At 41.9% G+C, this 21,603-nt stretch overlaps 1 protein-coding gene across 1 annotated transcript; it reads right to left on the bottom strand.

Moving 5' to 3' along the window:
• Nucleotides 1-7,286: 7,286 nt before the first annotated feature.
• Nucleotides 7,287-20,590, bottom strand: slc6a17 (solute carrier family 6 member 17; the record flags this gene model as incomplete). The annotated part of the gene is made up of 11 exons (XM_083919479.1): nt 7,287-7,649; nt 7,818-7,980; nt 9,007-9,166; nt 9,253-9,445; nt 10,417-10,609; nt 10,714-10,955; nt 11,584-11,694; nt 12,504-12,685; nt 13,797-13,923; nt 15,633-15,790; nt 20,290-20,590. The coding sequence occupies 11 exons, from the start codon at nt 20,588-20,590 to the stop codon at nt 7,287-7,289; spliced, it is 2,193 nt and encodes a 730-aa protein (XP_083775605.1).
• Between the last annotated feature and the right edge of the window lie 1,013 nt (nt 20,591-21,603).

The following is a 21,603-nucleotide window of genomic DNA, read 5'->3' as shown; positions in this document are numbered from 1 at the left end:
TGTGAGAATTCTCAGTCTCGTGTCTTAAATCGGTAAGCTTACTTACAATAGTACACTAACATGTAGACAGCACTCTCTACACTCTATGTATTTATGTAGGCTACTTGTGTACCGTGTAAATTTCAACAGTCTCAAATCGCTTACTTGTATGTGCCCCATTTCCTGCAAGGTGGAGATTACCGTTTCCTTGGCTGCCATTTTCACAAGTTTGGTCATCGCTCCTCTTTCACTATGTAGCCAAGATGACAACTGAAGGTGAAAAGTGCTCAAAATGTTCTAATTAACGTTTTCATTATCTTTTATTACGATAAATTATCCCCCAACCTTGCTAGCATGGCTTTACAGGTCCTCAATTAATTTAGGGTGGCTTTGTTATGTTGTATGCTTTACACTCACATGGTTACACATTCACATATTGGAGATTTAGCAGTTCTGAGTGGTGGATTCAAACTACCCATCTTTTTTGTGCGCGTCTCTCCAACCTGCTGCCTTGGTGATGCTAAAAACGAACATGTTCAGCTGAGATCGGTTAAGATCTTTTAAAATGAATCAGAATATATCAGCAACATGTGGCCTCCTTCACTGAGAATGCTGTGAAAGCTCAGCGTTGTTAGCAGTGAGACTAGCTCAAAAAGTAATGAGCTGTCGTGGCTGTCTGGTCAGTCCTCCGAGCAGGCCTCACAGAGGACCATCTGGCCCCTGCTGTGGAGGCTGACAGCGGCTCAAAGAGCCATGTGAGAATAGGACTGATGGACCTCTGCCCACACAATCCCAATCTGCCAGGAAAATGCTGCTCAAAGTGTGAAAAAATGTCCGCCGACACAGTCTTTTCCTGGATCAGGTGGCGGGGCAGTGGGAAAATGGGAAACGGCCTCTTGGCTGCGTGTGCTGTTTTTAGATAAACATCTGTAAGGGATCCTGCAGGTGGGATTACCATTAATGCGGGTGCATATATCCTCTGTGTGTGTATAATCAAGTCACCTCAGCTTCTCTGTTTATTTCACAAGTTACACTGTGTTGGGAAATGATTTGTTTACAGGATATGGAGTAGTGAAAAGATCTTCAAAGTGCACCGGACAGCGGAGTCAAGACAGGAAGTGTGACGCAGCCTGGGAGACAAATAGCTTGACATTTACACACAACAATCTGTGAGGCCCAAACAAACACAGCAGCATCAGTCTGTGCTTTATTGGGACTATGAGTGCAGGCTGTCCAATATCAATTAAAGTAATTTCACTCAGTAGACTCCACGATGATCTACTGGAGTAGAGCAGCATTTTTATTGAAGCTAAGATATCTTTACACCATTGTGACCGCTGATGTTCAGCAAATATGTGAGACATATTAAAGTAAATCTGTACTGTCTGAGTGCACTTGTATGAGCCACCATGAAGAGCTGTATAGAGCCAGCAGGTGATGGATCTCGCAGCTCAAAAAAACCGATGATGTGTCCCTGTCGACAGCCTGTAATCACTCTGCGTTGCGATGGATGTACTGTTGTATGCCGGCTTTACTTTGGCAGAAGGCCCAATTTGTGTCAGTGCAGTTAGAGCCTGGATATGTGCTGCACAGCTCTGCATACGCTGCAGTTTAGCTCATGGCGGTTTGGTAGACTAAGCTGGGCATTCTGCAAACCACTGTGGGCTACCAGACCCACTTGCTGCGTCCATTTCCGACCAACTTTCTACCACAGCAGGGCATGAGATGAGCAACTTAGGCACTTTAGTTGTCAAGGGATGTTAAAGATTAGGGATGTACTAAGTAAGGGCTAACAGTGCAATTAACAACATTTCTTCCTTGGTTATAAAATGCCATACAGTAATTGATTATCCGTTTATCATTAAGAGTCAGCTAATAAACTAACTTTGAGACTTTCTTTAAAATAAGAAATTGTTAATGTCATACAAATAAAAAAGTACTTCTTCCTTCACTGTTATAGCAATCACTACACATGAATGCTTTAAAAAAGGGTTATAGGTATGAATTTTTTGGTCTTTATGTCTCTTTCACATACCTCCGTTTTCATCAAACACTTCAGCCAGTAATTGTAATGACTATATTAAATTAAGTAATTTTGTGATTATATCCCGAATAACATTTGTAATACAATTGTATGGGTGAATACTTGCTTGTTGAGGCTGCAGTGTGTCTATTCAGTAGGTCAATACCGGACCAGGTGTCCACTATCAAGAATTAATTTACATTTGATGATTCTAGCCTCCTTCCTCGTCCATTAATTCCTGACAATGGACACCTTATCAAGTACGCATTAGCCTACTTATATTCACCATTGATTCAAATTGAGATTTGGATTAGTCAAACATCAATATCCCAGAGCTAAGGCATTCAGAAAGATATATATTTTCCTCATGGTCAGATACATAACCTCCTCCCTCCTGTTTGTGCTGTGGACAGACTAGAAAATGTCACGGACAGAAAGATCACAAACTTAAAGTAATAATCCATAAGAGTTAAAAAAATGGTGATTGATCATTTGACCCACTAATAAAAGCACGTGTATTTGCATCTTTGCCCAGAAATGCATTTGAGTGTCTATGGCGTCATTCTCGCGCAAAATTCAAATGCGGCGCTCTATATTAGTGGCGCTTTTGCGCCTCAGTCGGCAGCGGGTGCTCTGCCCAGGGGGAGCTAGTCACTGAAGCTTGCGCTGTGTTTCATTGTAATCGGAAATTGTGAACTTCCAACTACTAAGTCAGGCTCGCTCTAATGTGCCTTTCATTACTGCTGACTCACTATAGAGGATCAACAGACAGAGAAAGAAGACTGTTCAACTTCCAGTCCAAAGAAAGAAAACAAAAAACGAATCCAAGTGAACAAGGGGCAAATAATCAAGAAGCATAGTGACCGCTAACATGACAAGTTGGAGTGAACAAAAGAGGCTGAGGAAAGTCCCAGAGGCTGGTCCGCAATTACATCTTACCACCAAAGAGGCCGCTAGAAACAGCGTATCTCAATTCTTACGGATTTCTTTAATGTGTTAAATCATGTCAGTATAAACAAAACTTTGTCTTAAAAAGATATTTTCATATGAATCAAAATAAATGAGACAAACAACATGGCCTGTTTAATAAAAGTGGTTATTTTAATTTCCTGCTCCATCATGTTTGTACAGTTCATCACTCTTCAACCAAAGAGCTTCAGTTTCCGTTTCATTGTTATAGTCGGACATTTCCTTCTGATTTTGTTGTCAGTTTTGTGCTGGAAGCTGCTGCAGTTCCAGTGAGAAAACACAGAGGAGAGATTGGTTTAATTAGTGGTCCCAGTTCTCTGTAACGGGATTTATCTACTGGAGTAGTTCAGCAGCACACAACACTGAGAGAGGAGAAAAAAACACACATTTAAACACCAAAACCTACATATAATCTTACTTTACACACACACACACGCACACACACACACACGCACGCACGCACGCACACACACACACACACACACACACACACACACGCACACACACACACACACACACACACACACAATCGCTCTGCAATTTCAATTGAGAACTATCACACACTAACACCAGAAACCAACGGACACTAAAGTAACATTACCTACAGTACAAAAATCAAAAAATATCTCAAAAATATACAATTATTATTTACAGCTCAAGTATACACCCTGTCACTCTTACTATAGATACTCAGTGTGGATTTATCAGAATGTACACCACAGATTAAATACATTGTCTTAAATACTATAAATATAACCTATGGGTTTGGTCACATAAAGATGATTTGCACAGTTAAATAAATACACTATTACTCTATGTTTGTTAATCACAGTCATTCAACTGAGTTAACCTCTAGAAGTTGCTTTGTAGTACCTAATGCAACACAGCCGACACATGGACAAGACGACACCCTGGAGTCTTTGTTTTCCATAATACATATCAAATATCAATTAAAAGCCATTATTTTATTACTGAGCAAAACTGAACCGATATGATGTGCAGAGAGCTTTAAATGTTAGAGGCCAGACCTGCTGTGCCCGGTGTGGAGAAGTGGGGTTTAAACATGACAATGCTGTTTCCAAAAGACTAGATAAACTCATGTGTTTTAACTGTGCTATCTCCTCCACACCAGTATTAGCTCAGGTTTGTCACCTCCTGTGTATTCATTGTGAGGATGGCAGTGCATTTCAGTGTGCAGACTTGTCCTTCAGCAGAGGGTGCAGGAATCAGACCATAACTCACATAATCTACAGGTTTTCTCATCCAGTTCACAGTTAACCTCCTTTGTGCTCACGTTCCTGTGCTTCGATAAATGTGCTTTACGCCAAAGCTGCAGGTGAGTACAGACGAGTGTTGTCACCTGACGTTATGTGCCATTTATATCACAAGCCAACTGACCAAAAACAGCTGCTTTCTCGAATGTTATTGCGGTATTCAGCGACTGAACGGGGTCATAATGTGGCATCTCAAGACTTCAAAAGCATGTTTCCAAGTTCGTTTGTAAGATCTCAACACATTCAGTATTCATTATGATTTTCCTGTGATTTAGGAGGAGACTAGTGTGGAAACATCCCTCCATTTTTCTATTATTCTGTTTTCCCTTTACTCCCTGTGGACGTCATCTACTTTTTCTCTTATTATTACTAAAAAACATGTGACAAGAGAATCTTAACGAACGTACTGATCGATGAAAGGCAGGAGGGAAATCGATGACATAAAGGTGTTTCATGGTGGATTAGTAGAGAATTTTAATACTCTTGTGACTTCTACTAGGCGCTGTAGCCTGAAACAAGAGCAGAGCCATGGACATTAAGAGGTCACATGACTACATATGACATCACCACCAACATCATAGGCATTGGCCAGCACTTACATTAAGTGAAAAAAACGGTGGACCTAGCAGTGCCAGACAATAGCACGAGAGCATCAATCAACACTGGTGTGTTAACAGGGCAAAATCCATCGCACTTTTAATGTCATAGAATCAGATTTAACATTAGAACTTTGCTGAAATGCTCAAATTTAAAGACGTAAAGATCGGCCGCACTAACACGCAAGAAACACGTTTTTGACCAAATGGCTTGTGATGCATTTTGGGTTTTGTGCCTTTCATGGACATACAGCCCTTAATCTCTCTTTATATAAATATTGTCAACCAATACATATTCTGTGACAGCATTCTTGTGATCAATGACAAAGATTTTGCCCAATAACAAACAACTCCAGGGTCTCTACCTAATTAAAGTGCTCAAGTGAATGAGACAAGACATTGGTCCAAACTCTACACCAACGCACTACATAATTGAGAAAACAATCTGACAAAAGCATAAGGCGAACAGACAACAGAGATGCTGTTCAGGCACCAAACATTGAGACTGACTGTGCTTCACACTACATCTGTTCAGTCTCAAGTGTTTGGTGTTGTCTCAGGTACAAGGGCCACAAGACGGAAAGTCATTGGCTCCTCTGCTAGGCGGCAGAGACACCCAGTGGTGAAATCTGTGTATTACCACTTATTCCAAACATTTACATCACTGCACAATTACCACATTATACCCCTAAACATACATTGTCATACAAGATTATACATAAAAAATAGGCTTTAAGTTTTCACATCTCAGTTCACAAAAATACATCAAAGTGTAAATTGTAGTGCTCATGAAAATGATGTCCGCAGTGGTCACAATTTGAGGAATGTACGACAACTAAACCCAAACATCATCTTCTTTGAGGTGGTATATGATTAATCCACATGGTAGTAAACCTCTTACTCAATGCACTGTAACAACATTAGAGATATATTCGTGACAGGACCTCGGCGGTAAAATGTCTCATCTGTGTATTGCTGAACAAACAACCGTGCAGGTGGAGCAGACAAAGCAAGGTGTCCTGCTCTCTTCCTCCTCCACATCAGAAGAGGATCTGTATCCATGGTGCGTTGCCACGGCTTCCCCTGGGCTGGGTAACACGGCTCTATTTTTAAAGAGGCAGGTTCACCAGGAGCTCTCATTCAGCAGCAGATGACACACATGCACGTTTGCACGTACACAAGGAGAAAACTCACATTTCCCAATTACGGCTGCCTCTCTAACACACAGACGAGCATGCTGCTTATCTCTACTTGTGCACTGCCACCTCTGCCCTTGTAAGGCGCTGATTATAATGGAAATGCTTGATTCAAGTGGGAAAGCTTTGTCTCGACGAGCTGCAACTGGAACATCACAGAGATGGCGTGTGCGGTGCAGTTAGAGACGGCTCTGGAGCCTTGTTTGCCGAGGAGAAAGGTTGTTCAAAAGAAATGTGCAGCTCTGTATTAAGGCTCAGAGATGCTCTAAAAATTATAGCAGGCGCCTGTGCTTCGATGCTTATGGAGAAGAAATGAAGAGGCGAACAGTTTCCCCTCTTTTGCACTACTGTGGTGTATATACACAATTTACGGTGACATCTCAGACTATTGCACATCACATTTGTACAGTATTCTACAACAGTGGGGAAAGGAGGGTAAGAAGGAGATCCACAGTTTCATGAGGGCCCTACTTAGACTGGTTATTATTGCTGATGCATGATAGGCACAATAAAGATGTAATGTGTTTTGTAACACTATCAGAATCACTTATTACATACTGTTATGGATGCTTTTGTAATTATTTTATTTTCTAGATGAGGAATCTTCTCATACGGTGATGCAAATCATGACTGAGAGGGTTTTTTCTGAGTCTCCTTCCATCCTAACCCCACAAATAACAATCTTTCTATCACTCTACAATTGAACCAGAATCGGATGACTCCTAGATCTAGGAACATCCAACTGTTGTCAAAAATAACCAATAACCATTCTCCAAACTGGTGAACACTCAGTACAACCTAAACCATATTAGCGCTGCACACACCTTAACCTCGACCAGAGATTATTACACAAACACAAAGCCTGTATCTTAGCTCTTGGTGGACCTTTCTAAGCTTCATTCCTCCCTATTTTCCTGTCTCTGTCCCTCTCTCTCTTCCCCTGTAATACGTTGACAGATGGAAAAGGTTGTCATATCTGGTGGGACTCACTTCCCATGATCTCTTCATTACAGCTGGAATTGACAGGTTGGCAGTACGGATCCTAACGCGGGAAAGAGGAGCGTAGGGGTAGAAAAGGGGAGATAGAGGGACTCTGCTCTGGGGGTTAAGGTGTGATGAACGCTGCAATAACCTGCAGTAGATTTTCTCTGCCTCTTGACATCCTCTGTTCCTCCCTTTCTTACGCTGTCTCCCTCTCTCCGAGCAGGGCTGGTGTTTAATGGATGGGAGGATCTATGAGCTCAGTGGATCATAGCTCAGACTCAGGTGAGCCGATGTTCTGGTAGCCTGTCTTGGTGCTGGTGCCGTAGTTGGTGTTGGTCATCTCCTGGGTGCCGCCGGGGCCCAGATAAGCACGTTGGGGGGGCATTGGGGAAGGAGTTTCACTGGGGTTCTTGTTGAGTATGAAGCGCTGCTCGTCCTGCTCTTCAAGGTTGGAGATGTCCTTCATCATGCCTTTACGGTAGGACACGGACAGTTTGTTGGAGCCGTCTGAGATCAGGTTGAAGTGGCGGACGATGAAGACGAGGGGCAAAGGCAGCATGGCCACCACGATGAGGGAGTAGGCCATGGCTAAAGCCCAGGGAGGGTAGCTGTGGAAACTCTCTGCGCCCTGACAAACAAAAAAATTAGTATGAAGTAAAAAAAGACAAACAGGGGAAAGGGGAGGAGGAAATGTATTGAATAATCGTGCAAGTCCTGTTGTGCTTTCAATCTTTTTTCACCCTTTGCCACTCTCTTTCTTTCTTTGTATAAACACTCATAAACAAGAACAACTGACCTCAGCCTCCACCCAGGCGTTGTATCCTGCAGGACTGACGGACATCTCAATGACTGTTGCGACGATGAGCACCACTAGGATAGCTGGCGACACGTACCTCCACATGTAGTAATAGAAGGAGTACGGCCTGAAACCAAGCATGTCCTCCAGGTCCTGCATGAACCTGCGAGGAAGTCGGGGAAAGAAAGAAAGCGAGGGGAGAATTCTCACTTAAGTGTCCCAGTTGGCCATGCCAATGAGCAAACATGCTCACAATACTAGAGTCCATTAATGGATGGATCTACTGTATATCCGGCTGTTAAGACGTGACATAACACCCTTTCATAATATGATTTCCAGGTCCAATCTGAGTTGTTAAAAAACAACGTAATTGTCATTTTACCTCTTTCTTATTGACAACATCTCCTGGGTTGTTGTCTGTTTTGTTTCAACGGAGCATTTGGACCCGGAAATCGTATTTTGAAAGGGTGGTACGTCAAACTTAACAGCTGGATAGTCAATAGGGAGTGATTCCAGACACAGACTTAGTGTTCATTTAGCTTGCACAGCAGCTGAATTCTTGCACTGAAAGTGAAACAAGGGTGACAACGACACAAGAGGCGACTGCTTGTTCAAATCAACAACGGTGGCTCCTAAAGAGGTCAGCTTAGATGCTGCAATGGAGCACTGAAGGCTTTTCTCGATGGAAAAGGTGTTTTCTCTTTTCTCCTGATTTACTTCGGCTAGTGTTTGATAGACGGATGGTTTATCCAATCACCTGCCAGGTATGTTTGGGAAGCGCAGACCCTTTCCAAAACAGAGTCAAAGCATCTGTAGCCATGCTAACAAATAAAATACTAAAATACTCACAATGACAATGTTGACATTTAGCAGGAAATGTTCACAATCGTTATCATTTTAGTGTAGCGTGTTTGCATGCTAACATTTTCTAATAGCACTAAACACAAAGTGCGGCTGATGCTAATGAGAATGACATTTCGCAGGTGTTATCCCTTGAGCTGCTACCGTGGCCAAAATAATTCAGATTTTGGTGAACTTTCCCTTTGAATGAAGGAGATAAAGGTGATACATACATGGCTAGTTTTGAGACAGCTTAGAGCTTTCTTTTCACAAATTGACACTGCAAATGTCTACGTGCTGCCTTAAAATTAAGTTTATCCAAATATGGCTTGAGTCTTAATCGAGTTACCTCTTTGTGCCGTAGATCCAGGCCACAGAGATGTTCTCCAGGATCACCACCACTGTGAGAGGCAAACCAGCTGAGTAGTCGTCAAACATGGCGACAAAGTAGTTCCCTGAACGCTGCACAAACAGCAGGCCTAACAGAAAAGCTATGACACAGCAAGCCACTGAGGAAGAGAAGAAGAAACATCCAGTAAGAATCACAAACAACGAGTAAGTACAAGTGATCTGAGTTTGATGTAAGTGAGCTCACCACACAGGATCTCTTTGCGGATCTTGAAAGCATCCAGTATAGGTGTGGTGATGCCGGTCATTGTGCCGATCATGCTTCCCAGACCCAAGTTAATCAGCATGAAGAAGAACATGACAGACCAGAAGGGACTGGCTGGGAAATGTGTCATGGCCTCTGTGAAGGCGATGAACGCAAGACCAGTGCCCTGAACCGCCTGGAGGACGGAGAGAAGAAGCTGGAGGTCAATGGGGGCTAATGATGGCTACCGATGGCTAATGATGGTTAATGATGGCTAATGCATTGAATGGAACCGAGTGATCCTATGTGGACAATCACCCACCTAACTTCCTTTTTTCGGTTCATTCATTATAGTGCAGCCATTTATGGTGATGTGCTCATCCAGAGATACATCATGTTAAAAACAAGAAAAGTATGAAAGACGGTGCCTTGACAATACACCTGTGACCTTTACATCTCTGAGAAGTGAATGGATGATGATCAGAGTTTGTGTTCAAGATTACAAAAAACATTGCATATGTGTTAAGTCATCGTCCGTGCAAAAACACTGAATGTGCTGCTAAGGAAAATAACAAACTCGGTAGAGGAAACTTTTCTTAATTTATAAGTTGCTTATTATATAAAATGAATATAGAAAGAGAAATGTGAAACACCGTGGTCCTTATGATTTCTCAGAGTCCAAAGTGATTGTTGCTTGTTTTATTTGACCAAAGACATTTCAACAACAACAACATATGTCCAGTGGTGTTGATGCAGTTCATGAGGTGGGTGTACTCTTAAGTAGATGGGTGGGTATACTCTCCTATATATTCCAATGGCTTTTTGGCTGATAGGTGGTCATACTGTAAACTGCAAGAAAAGTGATGTTTATAGCATCCACTACACCACTATATGTCAAAGAAAAGCATTTTTTGCTTGAAAAATGACCGAAAAAAATTAAATGATTGTTAAATGTATTGATTGATTGGCTAATTGTTGCAGCTCTGGAGGAAACATTACTTTGCTTAGCATCATGGTATTTTTTAACCCCCCCTTTCTCTGGTATTTCTATATATTAGTACAACTTGTCATGTATCAACATTTAAACATGAACTACATAAAACACACTTCTGATTATTTAGAAATACTCAACATTCAAGTTGAGCTTGTGAATTCTCCCCCTCTGACCTTGTTAAGTTCGTCCTCCAGCAAACAGGCGTCCAGGCCCATCTGGTCAAAGGCGTCCTCCTTCACCGTCTTAATGACGCTGTACATCTCTGCGTAGTCCTGGGAGGACAGGTGGGAGAAGTTGATGTGAGGTGGGATTAGCTCTCCGCTCAGCACACCTGTGTTTAGGAAGCCCAGAATCTTCTCTGCATTACTGCACATGGCAAATAGATGTGGAGAAGAAGAAGCGTGTGTTAGTGACTGAAGGTAATAGAGAGGTTGGTCAGGTAGCATTTGTTAAGAGAATGGCACACTCACTCGACAACACACTTCTCGTTCATCACATTCGCCTTGAACCCCAGAACGGCAAACACAACTAAAGTGGCCAGGATGGAGGTGACAAAGTTGATGACGGAGACCAGCGCTGCATCAAAGTGGCAGTTGTTGTCTCGCTTGTTGTAGCTGGAGAAAGCGATGACGCCTCCGAAGCCCAGGCCGAGAGCAAAGAAGACCTGCGTGGCTGCTTCTCTCCACACCTGTGGCTCCAACATCTTTTCCAGCTTGAGAGAAGAATGGGAGGAAAATGTCAGATTAGCAGATTAGTTAGAAATACCCTAACTGATGACTCCATCTATCCACAGCTGGCCCAGTACCGGCTAAATTTAAAAGCTGTTTTGTACATTGATTTATATTTCAACCCCCTGTAATTCATCTTATTTTCTATCCCACCGTAGGCCAAAAGTTAATCTCACAGTTGATTGTAAAAGCACTAAATCCATGGAGCGTCTTTTTGGTGTTTACTACTACACTATATGATCTCATAGCAAAAAAATGTAATTTCAATGTTTTTATGTAATGATTCTATTACTTTTTTTCTATGTAATTGTACATATTCACCACTAGATGGAAGCATCACCCCAACACATGAAACATTGTGGATATTGATGACATTTCTGCATCAGTTTATGTGAATGGCCTTGATGATAAAGCAGCTTCAACCATCAACCACGGCTGAACAGCTTGCAAGCTTCACTTATGTTATATATCTGTTTGGCTAACAGTCAGTGAATGAGAGATCAGGACTGAGACAGCAGCTTGAGACTACATTTCCCCTCCAGCACACCACAATTACACTGTGGACAACCACATTGCTATGTTCCTTGTTTTTTAGTTTTGATTTTCTCTAACCTTAGGGGTGAACATGTGAGCGATGCCATCCACCGCTCCCTTCAGCATCAAACCTCGCACCAGGAAACAGAAAAGCACCACGTATGGGAAGAGAGAGCTGAAGTACATCACCTGAGAGAGAGAGAGAGAGAGAGAGAGAGAGAGAGAGAGAGAGTCTAGTACACAGTGTTGCCATGGACACGCTTTTCTCACACATGGAGGACCACACACACACACACACACACACACACACACACACACACACACACACACACACACACACACACACACACACACACACACACACACACACACACACACACACACACACACACACACACACACACACACACTCACACACTGAATAAATCCCAAACTGCTTTGTCTTTGCTTGCCACTGAATCTGTAAAGTCTTAGCAAATGTGGAGAGGACTCCTTGAGGTTTTGGAGAGATGGGTAAAAAAAATCCTTCCTAGAGCATTTCGGGGAATCGTTGCAGTACTGACAATGATAATTGGATTACTACAATTAGTGTTTAAAACAGCGTGTCGGACCTTGGCGATTGAAAATGTGGGCTGGATGTTGTGCTCTGGCTTATGACTAACCCTTTGGATCGAGATTACAGGATGTTGTTGCAGTTGTTGCCAAATGAAGCATTTTCCATCTGCATCCTGAATGGGTCTTTGCTCGGTTCACTTTAAGCTTATTAATGTTGCATGTGTTTCTCTTCCATAATAAAGATGAAATCCAAAAATAGACTAGTGCTGACGAGAGGCTTTACCTTTGACGGAAAAACATTAACCAAAGTGAATAAAACACTCACTGATAGGGAGGAATCATAGATTAAACATCTTCTCTCGTCTTTATATAGAGTCTGCGGTGTGGTAATCTCTACAGTTTGCATGCTCTGCCCCTGCTGTGAAGCCATGGAGACCCTGTACCTTCCCAGAGGACTGGATGCCCTTGATGACAGCCAGGCAGACCAAGATCCAAGCCACCAGCAGGGACAGGGTCATCTTCCAGTTCAGGCCGCCCGTGTCGTCGATGGTGCTGGTGATGTTGAGAGTCTGGCGGTACCAGAAGTAAGTGGTGGCCGAGCTCTTCTCGCATTCCGGCACCACGACTACAACAACAGCAACAAGGAAGGTGAGAGAAATGAACAGTGGAGTCTACACACACACACACACACACACACACACACACACTACATAATGGAAATCCAGTTACAAGCTTTACAGGAAGTTTGAGATCATTCTTTAATTCTGTCAGATAAATGTTTTTGTTAATCACCAGTGGGGAAAGAGGAATTGTGTATATTTTCCTTAAATAAAAGTAGGAAAACCACAATGTCCTACTTGAAAAGTAAGGTACACATCATGCAGAAAGGTTCCTTTTAAAGTGTATTCATTGGTGTATTGATGCATTCATGTGTAAGCATTATCTTAGGTTTAGCTAATTAAACTATGTGCCCTGTTGTGTGTGCTCAAATTATAATAATGACTCAAACTGCAAACACCTCTGATCTATTATTGAGTCAGGAAAGCCTTACTTTCATTTTTAAATTCAAGAAAAACTTTTCTTGATTCAAAGCAGCATTATTCCTTCTTATCTCAAGATGCCGACACTGATTTATAGAAGAAATTAGTTATATTTGTATTGGAGAAGAGTTGAAATTCTCAGATTTGTTTAACCACTTTTCAGACTTAATAATTGACAAAAATGACTGAATATTTTCTTAAAATAAAAGGGCTCGCAGTCGTCTTCCTCTTCCCTGCCTGTGCCGATTAATTGTTGTGTTTCTTGGCACATTACTGCCACCTACAATTGTTCAGTGGTACAGTTTATTGCTTAGTTGCTGTATTTTCCACCTCTGCACAGCTTATCTGAATCCTGTTGGACGCTCCGCATAATCCCAGCTGCATTCATAATCATAAGCAGAGTCGACATCCTGCCCTCTAATGTTAATGTAAGCTGATGCCTTTTACTCTGCCAGAATCTGCATGTGCTGAAAACTGCACGTTCTGCAGCTTTAAGCACCGCCCTGCATGTCACTGGGCAGTCTGTGTGCATCTGCTATGATACGTTGCTGAATATAGAATTGTCTCGTAAGACTCTGCAGTGTTCATATTTCCTATATGTGGTGTCGAGGACTTTGCCATGAATAGCTCTTATGTATGGGCACTTGTCTTTTGCTGCACTCCTCTGTTATAGTTTCAGCTGAGTTGTGCACTCACTGGCTTGAGTTCCATTTATCTGGATGGGGCATTCAGCCCAAGGCAGTGGATACTGGAAAGACTGGACGAAATAGAAGATGCTCCAACCGATAATCACATTATAGTAGAGGCCCACGAAACCGCAAACCTGATGGGAAATGAGAGAAAACAGCAACACTTGTCACACCTAAAAAGACAAGCACTATCTCAAACATACAAACAAACAATACAGGGAGGGCATGCAGTTTTTTCGAGGTGAACGCCTCTGCTTGAGTCAGGCCACAGACGGTAAGCACACAGCTTAAGTTGGACTGCGGATGAATTATTGAGCTGTTTGCTCTCAGCATCCAAGGCTGGGGTCCTCTATGAGAAGGTATTTATAGCTGCTGAATCTCCCTGTGCCACATCCGGGCTGCCTTACGCCTCACTGCTCCAGGCCAGGCCTCTCCCTCCCCTCTTCGGCACTATATTGATTAAATCACTATCAGAAGGACTGACAAACACAAAGACAGACGTAGTACATCACTGAGTGACGGTTTTAGGCTGATGACACTGATGAGATGGGTCCATTGTAACTCCTGCAGATGATGGGGACAGATTATGACAGTGATCATTGCTGGTCTTTGCATGCCACTTGCCGCTTGCCTTATAAAATCAAGAGGAAATAATACAAGCCGGCATAGGGGAGATCAACAGCACGCTTGTTGCCTCTGCACATCACATGTCCGACTCTGAGTCAAAAAGCTAAAAGTAAAAGCAATACCATTTTAGATACACCAATCCAGTAACATGGATCTTAAATACGTATTACATTTCTTCAAAGCCTGCTGTAATCATGTAATTATAGCGTAACGTAACCATTTTTGGCATCTAACTATAAAGCAAGGACTCTCTGTGTGTGTGTTTGTCTGTCTTTATGCGTGTCCTTTACACATCTCAAGAACCGTTCATCCAATCTACTTCACACTTGGCAGGTGTATTGCTGAGGACCCAAGGGAGTGCAGTGTCCAGTCTGAAGTCGATTGGATGAGCAGTTCACAAGAACTCTGTAAGCAGCACTACCGGGGACCAAGCAATCGCCGGGTCCAGACGGGCACTAGTTTTCTAAAAGGGATCATAAATTCTCATCAGTAGGTTTATTAATGGTTGACCAATCATTTCAAGGCTAATAAAGAAGACAATTTAGGTTGTCATTTGTGAGTCCACAAAAGCCTCTTTGGTTGGCTTGTATCTTCTGAAATTGTAGCTTTATTTATTGTTTTACAGTCTCAATGGCTGACTGGGAAAAACATGTTGTGGGTTTTTCCACTAATAATAACACATCAAATATTAGTAGGGCATTAATAAATCAGAAGGTAGGCACTCACAGTTTAATGGGACAGGTTACTTTAAAGAGGGCAGCTGTGGTCAACTTGAATTCATGTCACTTGTAATATGTTTACATTTTATTACTGACCTGTACAACATAAATACATTATAATTAGCACTTTTACTATAGAGGGCATAACAACGGGACAAACATGTTTTCCAGAAGATTAAGAGAATTAAACAACTTCGGTGAACCTTTAAGTTTTCATGAGTCATGATCAGGTAAAAAAAAATCACTTTTTCCAATACTTTGGTTGATAACCAAATACATCCAAAATGAATGACCTCATCCTCTTCAGCTGAATTTCTTGTGTAATGCTGATTAACAAATGTTGACGTGTTGTTCTATGTTAAGCAACTATGTGGATATTGAAAGAAACCATTTAAATACAAATAAATAATGAAGAAACAGAAACACCATTGTGCAATGTTGTAAAGTGTGACCAGTGTGATGAGTTAATAGGTTAATAGGCTCATGTCTGCACTTACCATCAGACTGGAAACCCCGATTCCCCCCAGTTGTGGGTAGACGTAGTTCCACACCCCGATGCTGCCACGCCTAATCCGCTGTCCCACTGCCAGCTCCAGGAAGAACAGGGGGATGCCGATGAGGAGGAGGAGAATAAAGTAGGGGACAAGGTATGCACCTGAGACAGAGGGGGGGCAGAGGAAGGAGGCATTACTGCAGAGAGTACAGCTAATTTGGCCATTTGAATACTTGAAATCTATGTATCGTGAAGGACTAAAGCTAATGGTAAGCAGGGATCAGGATATATAAACTGCCAGGACCATCCACTGCTGGAGAAGCTTTAGCTGTTTCAGGGCACCCGTTAGGAGAACCAAGAGGTCCATGTCTCCTTCATTCCTTATGCCATTGATTTACTGAATAGCAAATAGCACTTTGTCTGCATTTCTTTAACTTCCCATGTTGACTCTCACATCTGCACATTTTGCACTCTTGTATATTTTTATCAAATATTCTGGATTTCCATTTCCCTGCCCGAGCTCTGTGGTTTAATGTGTTTTTGTGATTTCTGATGTTGTCTTTGACTTTTGCATATATGTGAATTGTGGCTGTGAAACAAATTTCCCCCAGTGGGACAAGAAGACAACCTTGAACCTTGAACCTTGAGCCTTGAACCTTGAACCTTGAAACAGCCGACAGGACCAATTCTCTTTGTCAGGTTCTATTTTTGGAGTATATTCTCTTTGTTGTCCTTCACCACTCTAACTTATGAGCATCTTTGTTTAACAAAAGGGACATTGGAGACAGCAGTGGGCACTCAGAGACAACAAGTCACGTCTGTCCGTCCTGCTTACGTCAGGACACGAAGCGGCACCCTGGTGACTAACCCATCCACAGTCACAGAGGACATGCTCATACTGATGGACAGCCGGGAGGTGCACCCTGTTTCCAGGCTGAAAACAAATGATGTTTGACTTGATCAGAAATACTGATCACGTCGTGAGTGGCTATTAGAGCTGGCAGCAGACAAAGGAAACAAAGACATGGACAGAGTGTTGTGTCACACAGTGGTATTATTATCTGGACCGTTAGAAGTGCCTTCTGTGTTGCTGCCTACCTACGATCTTTGATGTCTATTCTGAGCAACAGACACTCAGAACAGAGGAAATCAAAACGTGCTGGCGAGGAGATCAGGACTAGCTCAGTATGGGATGATTCATGTTCATTTCAACTACCTTGATCTTTCTTCTGGCTCCCTGGATTTCTAAGGTTAAAAACAGATGCCTAATGAAAGTATTTATGACACGTCATGGAGATATCAATACAGAATATATGCGGTTCGTCTCAGACTCAAGGAGATAGATCTTCATCATTGTCACAATGAGGTATATAAATAAAAATGTCTGTGACTACGTCGTAAGATTGTGAACTTTAGAAAATCAAGAAGATAAATATCATTATTAGTTTCTTGTAGCTTTGGTGATAAGAACAACACAGTTAAAGGATACTAACAGATTAATACAAGCCTTGGCAAAACATACACTCTATACCAGAGTATGATTTACATATTGTTTTTTTCTTTATTGTATTATATTTGCCTGTTACTGAGCACACCATGCCGGTGCCCACTTACTGTGTTTCTGTTTCATTGTTTTTTAAGCATAACTGTGTGCTACTTGAGAGGGTCATCATGGAAATAAAAAAAGGATACAATATGGTCAGATTTCAGTGAAAGTATTCATGCTCCTCTGAGGCTGAATCCTTATGTTTTTGGTGATTTCTTGACCTTTTCTGAGCGCATTCAGGACCCTCATAGGAGAGACCCTTTCCTCTTGTGCCTCCTGTTGTAATTCCTTCATCACTTTGCCTTCACAGCTTCATAACTTCTACCACACTGCAGTTTTACTCTGTAATGTTTGTAACAGTGCTGACTCTTTGTTTTGACCTGCCAAGGGACTGCAGATGTGAATTACAATCTGGTAGGGCATTTTATTTTCCTGAAAAAAATTTTTTACTTGATACTTTTTGTCTGTGCTCTGCAGTGAAGACAAATGTTAACGTACAAATACCGCCAGGAGACACAAGTGAGATAGTACAAATTAACGACTTAACTCCTTCACTTAACATTGTCACGTCGCGGTGAGGTTTGTCCTGTCTTTGGGTTTTTGTCTTGTGAATTTCCTGTTTTTATTTTGAAAGATAACTTTCCTCTCGTTTCAGGTCACTTGCCTTTCCTCTTGTGTCACCGGCTTGACTTCATTCCCTGATTCCTGATTGTTTCCACCTGTGGCTCCCCTTCCCTCATGTGTATAAAGTCTGTGTCTTCCCCCTTGTCCTGTGCCAGATTATTTCGTACCTTGTGTCGAATGTATCCAGCGTTTTGTCCCACAGCCTTGTTCATGCTTTTGAGTTCTTTGTTTCCACGTTCAGGTTTTTGTATTCCTTGTTTTGTCGGAGTAACTTTTCCGTTTTTGAATTCTCTTGAGACTTTTGTTTTTTCCTCCTGGTTGGGGCGTCTTTGTTTGATTAATTATTTTGTTCACTTTGTTTTTGGTTATTCCTCGTGGACGGAGCGTTTTTATTTTGTACTTTGTTTTATTACTGGCATCTTTTGTTTTGTTTCTCCTGTGCGGAGTGATTTTTTTGTTTGTGGCTTTTGTTCTGTTCCACGTTTTTGGTCGTCAAGTTATTAAATCCGTGAACCTTCGCATCTGAGTCCTCATTCCTGCCTGGGTCTGACAAACATAAACTTTTGTTAACCATTTGTGTTTCCATGGACTTTTCATTAAGCTTCATGTATAAAACATCATTTTGTTTTGTGATTTATTGTTGTTAGTTTTATTTACGATGATCTTTGTTATGAAAGAAGAAAATAGAAAACCTTCAGGATGTAAAGATGTAATGAACAAGGATGGACAAGACACAGAAACAGTCAGTCCTCCATCTCTGGAACAAGCCCAGGCAATACAATACAGCACCTCCCACTGAGTCCACACTCATTACTGCACACTGATTAAAATGATAAAGCTCTGTTATATCATGCATTTCAAATACCCTCTTTACACACGCACACATCTCCCACACAAGGTTGAACCAACAATGTCTGAAAGCCCAGGATATCAGTATTACTCTTCCACTTCCTCCATCTTAGTCATCGCCACCCTCTCATCGCACCATAAAACCAGTAAATCATAATACTAAAGAGATAAGAATTAGAAACCTGCAAGAACAGTAAATAAAGACTAAACAGGAGGGTCCCACAGCGTTACTGTATACAAGACCCCCGGGGGGGGGGGTCTCCTCTTGCAGCTGCTGACGGCACAAGTCTGAGAGACTGCTCCTCTGACTTAGACAATTATTAGTTGGCTTACTGGTTGACAGGATGCAATTCATCAAAGAGGAGGAGGTGTTGAGATACTGTGGCAGTTTGGACAAGTGCAACATTTTAGTCAGCTGACACTGTCACTACACTGCTTTGTCCTGGGATGAATTGTTTAGATGCTTGCTTGTACGAGTAACAGGGTTAGTGGGTTAGTCAGTAAATAGTGGCCAGGCACCGAACAGTAACCTGGACAAGATTGTGGATGGGGAAAGTACAAATCTCGCACTGAATTATAAGGATAAAATCAAAATTGTGATATGCTATTAAGTTCCAGTTTTGTTAAATTAATTTGTTAATTTGCACTAAGCCTTAAAACTTGGCTAAAACATAACTAGACCTGCCAACATACCTAGTAAATGTCTGCTTGCCCTGTCTGCTCTCATTTGGCTCTTCTGTGATATAATGTGTTTTTCTCATCTCTGTCACACCGTGGTGAGAGGTGTCCTGTCTTGGGTTTTTTGCCTTGTAAAATTAAAATGTATTTTGAAAGATTAATCTTCCTCTCCTTTCAGGTCACTTGCCCTTCCTCCTGTATCACCGGTCTGCTGTGGTCCCTGATTACCTGATTGTGTCCACCTGTGTCACCCTCCCTCATGTGTATATAGTCCCCGTCTTCCCCTGTCTTGTTGCCAGAGTATATCATATGTTTGTGTACGTCCAGCTATTACCACAGCCTTGTCAAGGAATACAGCATGCATTTATGGTATCCTGACTGCATTTGAGTCCTCCTTTGCCCAGGCCTAACAATCTCATTTTTAACTGCCTGTGATGATTGTGCTGATTGTCTCTGCTTAACATTGTTTTGTAATAATTGCATGCCTTTTGCAAGTACTACTTTACACGATGCCTTACTCCTTTAAGCATTTTATCCTTTTCAGAGATCCATGTTTCTTTTAAATGTTTTGTATTTTATTTGTTGCTTTATTTGGCCAATTTCACAACCAGCCCGAGGGACAACAGTTGAAAATTTGCCTGTTTGCTAACACCGGCACGATTGCAGTAATATGTAATTTAATAAAATAGTAATGTGTACTGTCCCTGACACATAAATTCATAAAGAATAACTACATCCATCCGGCCACTTATTTCAATGAGGATTTTACTAAAAAATAGTATTAACATTAAAACACAACATTTCTTTGATAACAATTAATTAGCACCCTGGAGGTATAAATGTTCACCCAATTAGACTTCCAATCCTGTGAAGTGTTTCTAAACTTAAAAATGTTTCTGTGATTCAGACAGACATCGAAGTGTCAACATGCGCCAAAATCATGTCCAGACATCCATCTACCTACCTCCACCATTCTTCTGGCACAGGTAGGGGAACCTCCAAACGTTACCCAGGCCTACAGAGAAGCCCACCTGGGCCAGGATGTACTCCAGCTTGTTGTTCCAGGCGGGTCTGCCGTCTTCTGCGTCTGGATCAGGGGAAGGTATCAGAGCCTTGACTGGAGCAGTAGAGCCGGGACTCAGACCCATACTCATCTGACTGCTCTTATAGTCCATGGGGTGCTCCAGGGACAGCAGGTCAGCCACCGACTCGGTGACTGGCTCATTGCTGTGCTCCCTCTGGGTCACTTTGGTGTTCTTTGGCATGGCAGCAACACCAGAGCTCCTTCAGCTTGAGGTTGATGGAGGCAAGGAGAGCCTGAGGTGACTGACTGGAGGGAGGTCAGGAGGCAGCAGGGAAATAAAGTTTTTTCTTCAATCTGTGAAGAGGAATAGTTGGAGAGTATATGTAAGTGCTAAATTACTATATATTATATTAATATTTTTAACAAGCTTAAGACAACAAAATACATTTGTGACATTCTCTGACATGTGACTTCTTGAAGGTCAGGAATTGATTAACATTTCTCCTTGTTATTGAGGGGTCAGGAGTCTCTGGTGTTTTCTGGACAACTGCTGTCATACGATGAGATAATTGATTTTAGTATGAAGCATTCCTGCTCAACTGAAAATAAAAATAAAACACTAAACACAGCAGGTCGGGCCGAGCTTGGCAACGTCACAGGAAAACGGTTCAGGAGTCAGACATGTTACCACTGACTCACCATTTAGGTTCAGAATCATGTGCACTGCTTTTCTGTTTGCTAATCAGTACATGAGTATTTTAACAGTGTATTAAATCTGCAGCAATTTAGAGCCACAAGTGACGTATCTCAGTAATCCACTTTATTATGTTGAATGAGTCGCAAAGATTGAATTACAATCCATTTCACAGCAGAGCCCATTACACTAGAGTTATGTGAAAAGCATGAATAGCAGTGAATAGTCCCGCTGTCTGACCGCTGCTCTCTGGAGAACACAGTGCAGTAAAACTAAAGCCCCTGATCACAAGTTTCAACTCTTATTAACAGGATTTCTTTCTCATCACACAGCTTCAGTGTCTTGTCTGCGGGTTGTTTTAAGATTTCAGAAGCTGTGATGAAAGAGTCTAACACTTTTTTTCTCATGAAAAGAGAAAAGCTGTCTGGAAAGTTAGTCAGTCCAAGTTCTCTGGTATGTGTCGCCTTTTCAGCGGCCCTTTGCAAATCCAATCCACTAATAATCCTACAATCCTGCGTGGAGTGCCTCCCCAGAGGGAAACTGGTGTAGATAATAACACA

The sequence above is a fragment of the Echiichthys vipera genome (assembly GCF_963691815.1).
Source record: "Echiichthys vipera genome assembly, chromosome: 9".
Classification (NCBI taxonomy): domain Eukaryota; kingdom Metazoa; phylum Chordata; class Actinopteri; order Perciformes; family Trachinidae; genus Echiichthys; species Echiichthys vipera.
The sequence above is the reverse complement of the archived record's forward strand: the minus strand, read 5'-3'. Positions and strand labels throughout refer to the sequence as shown.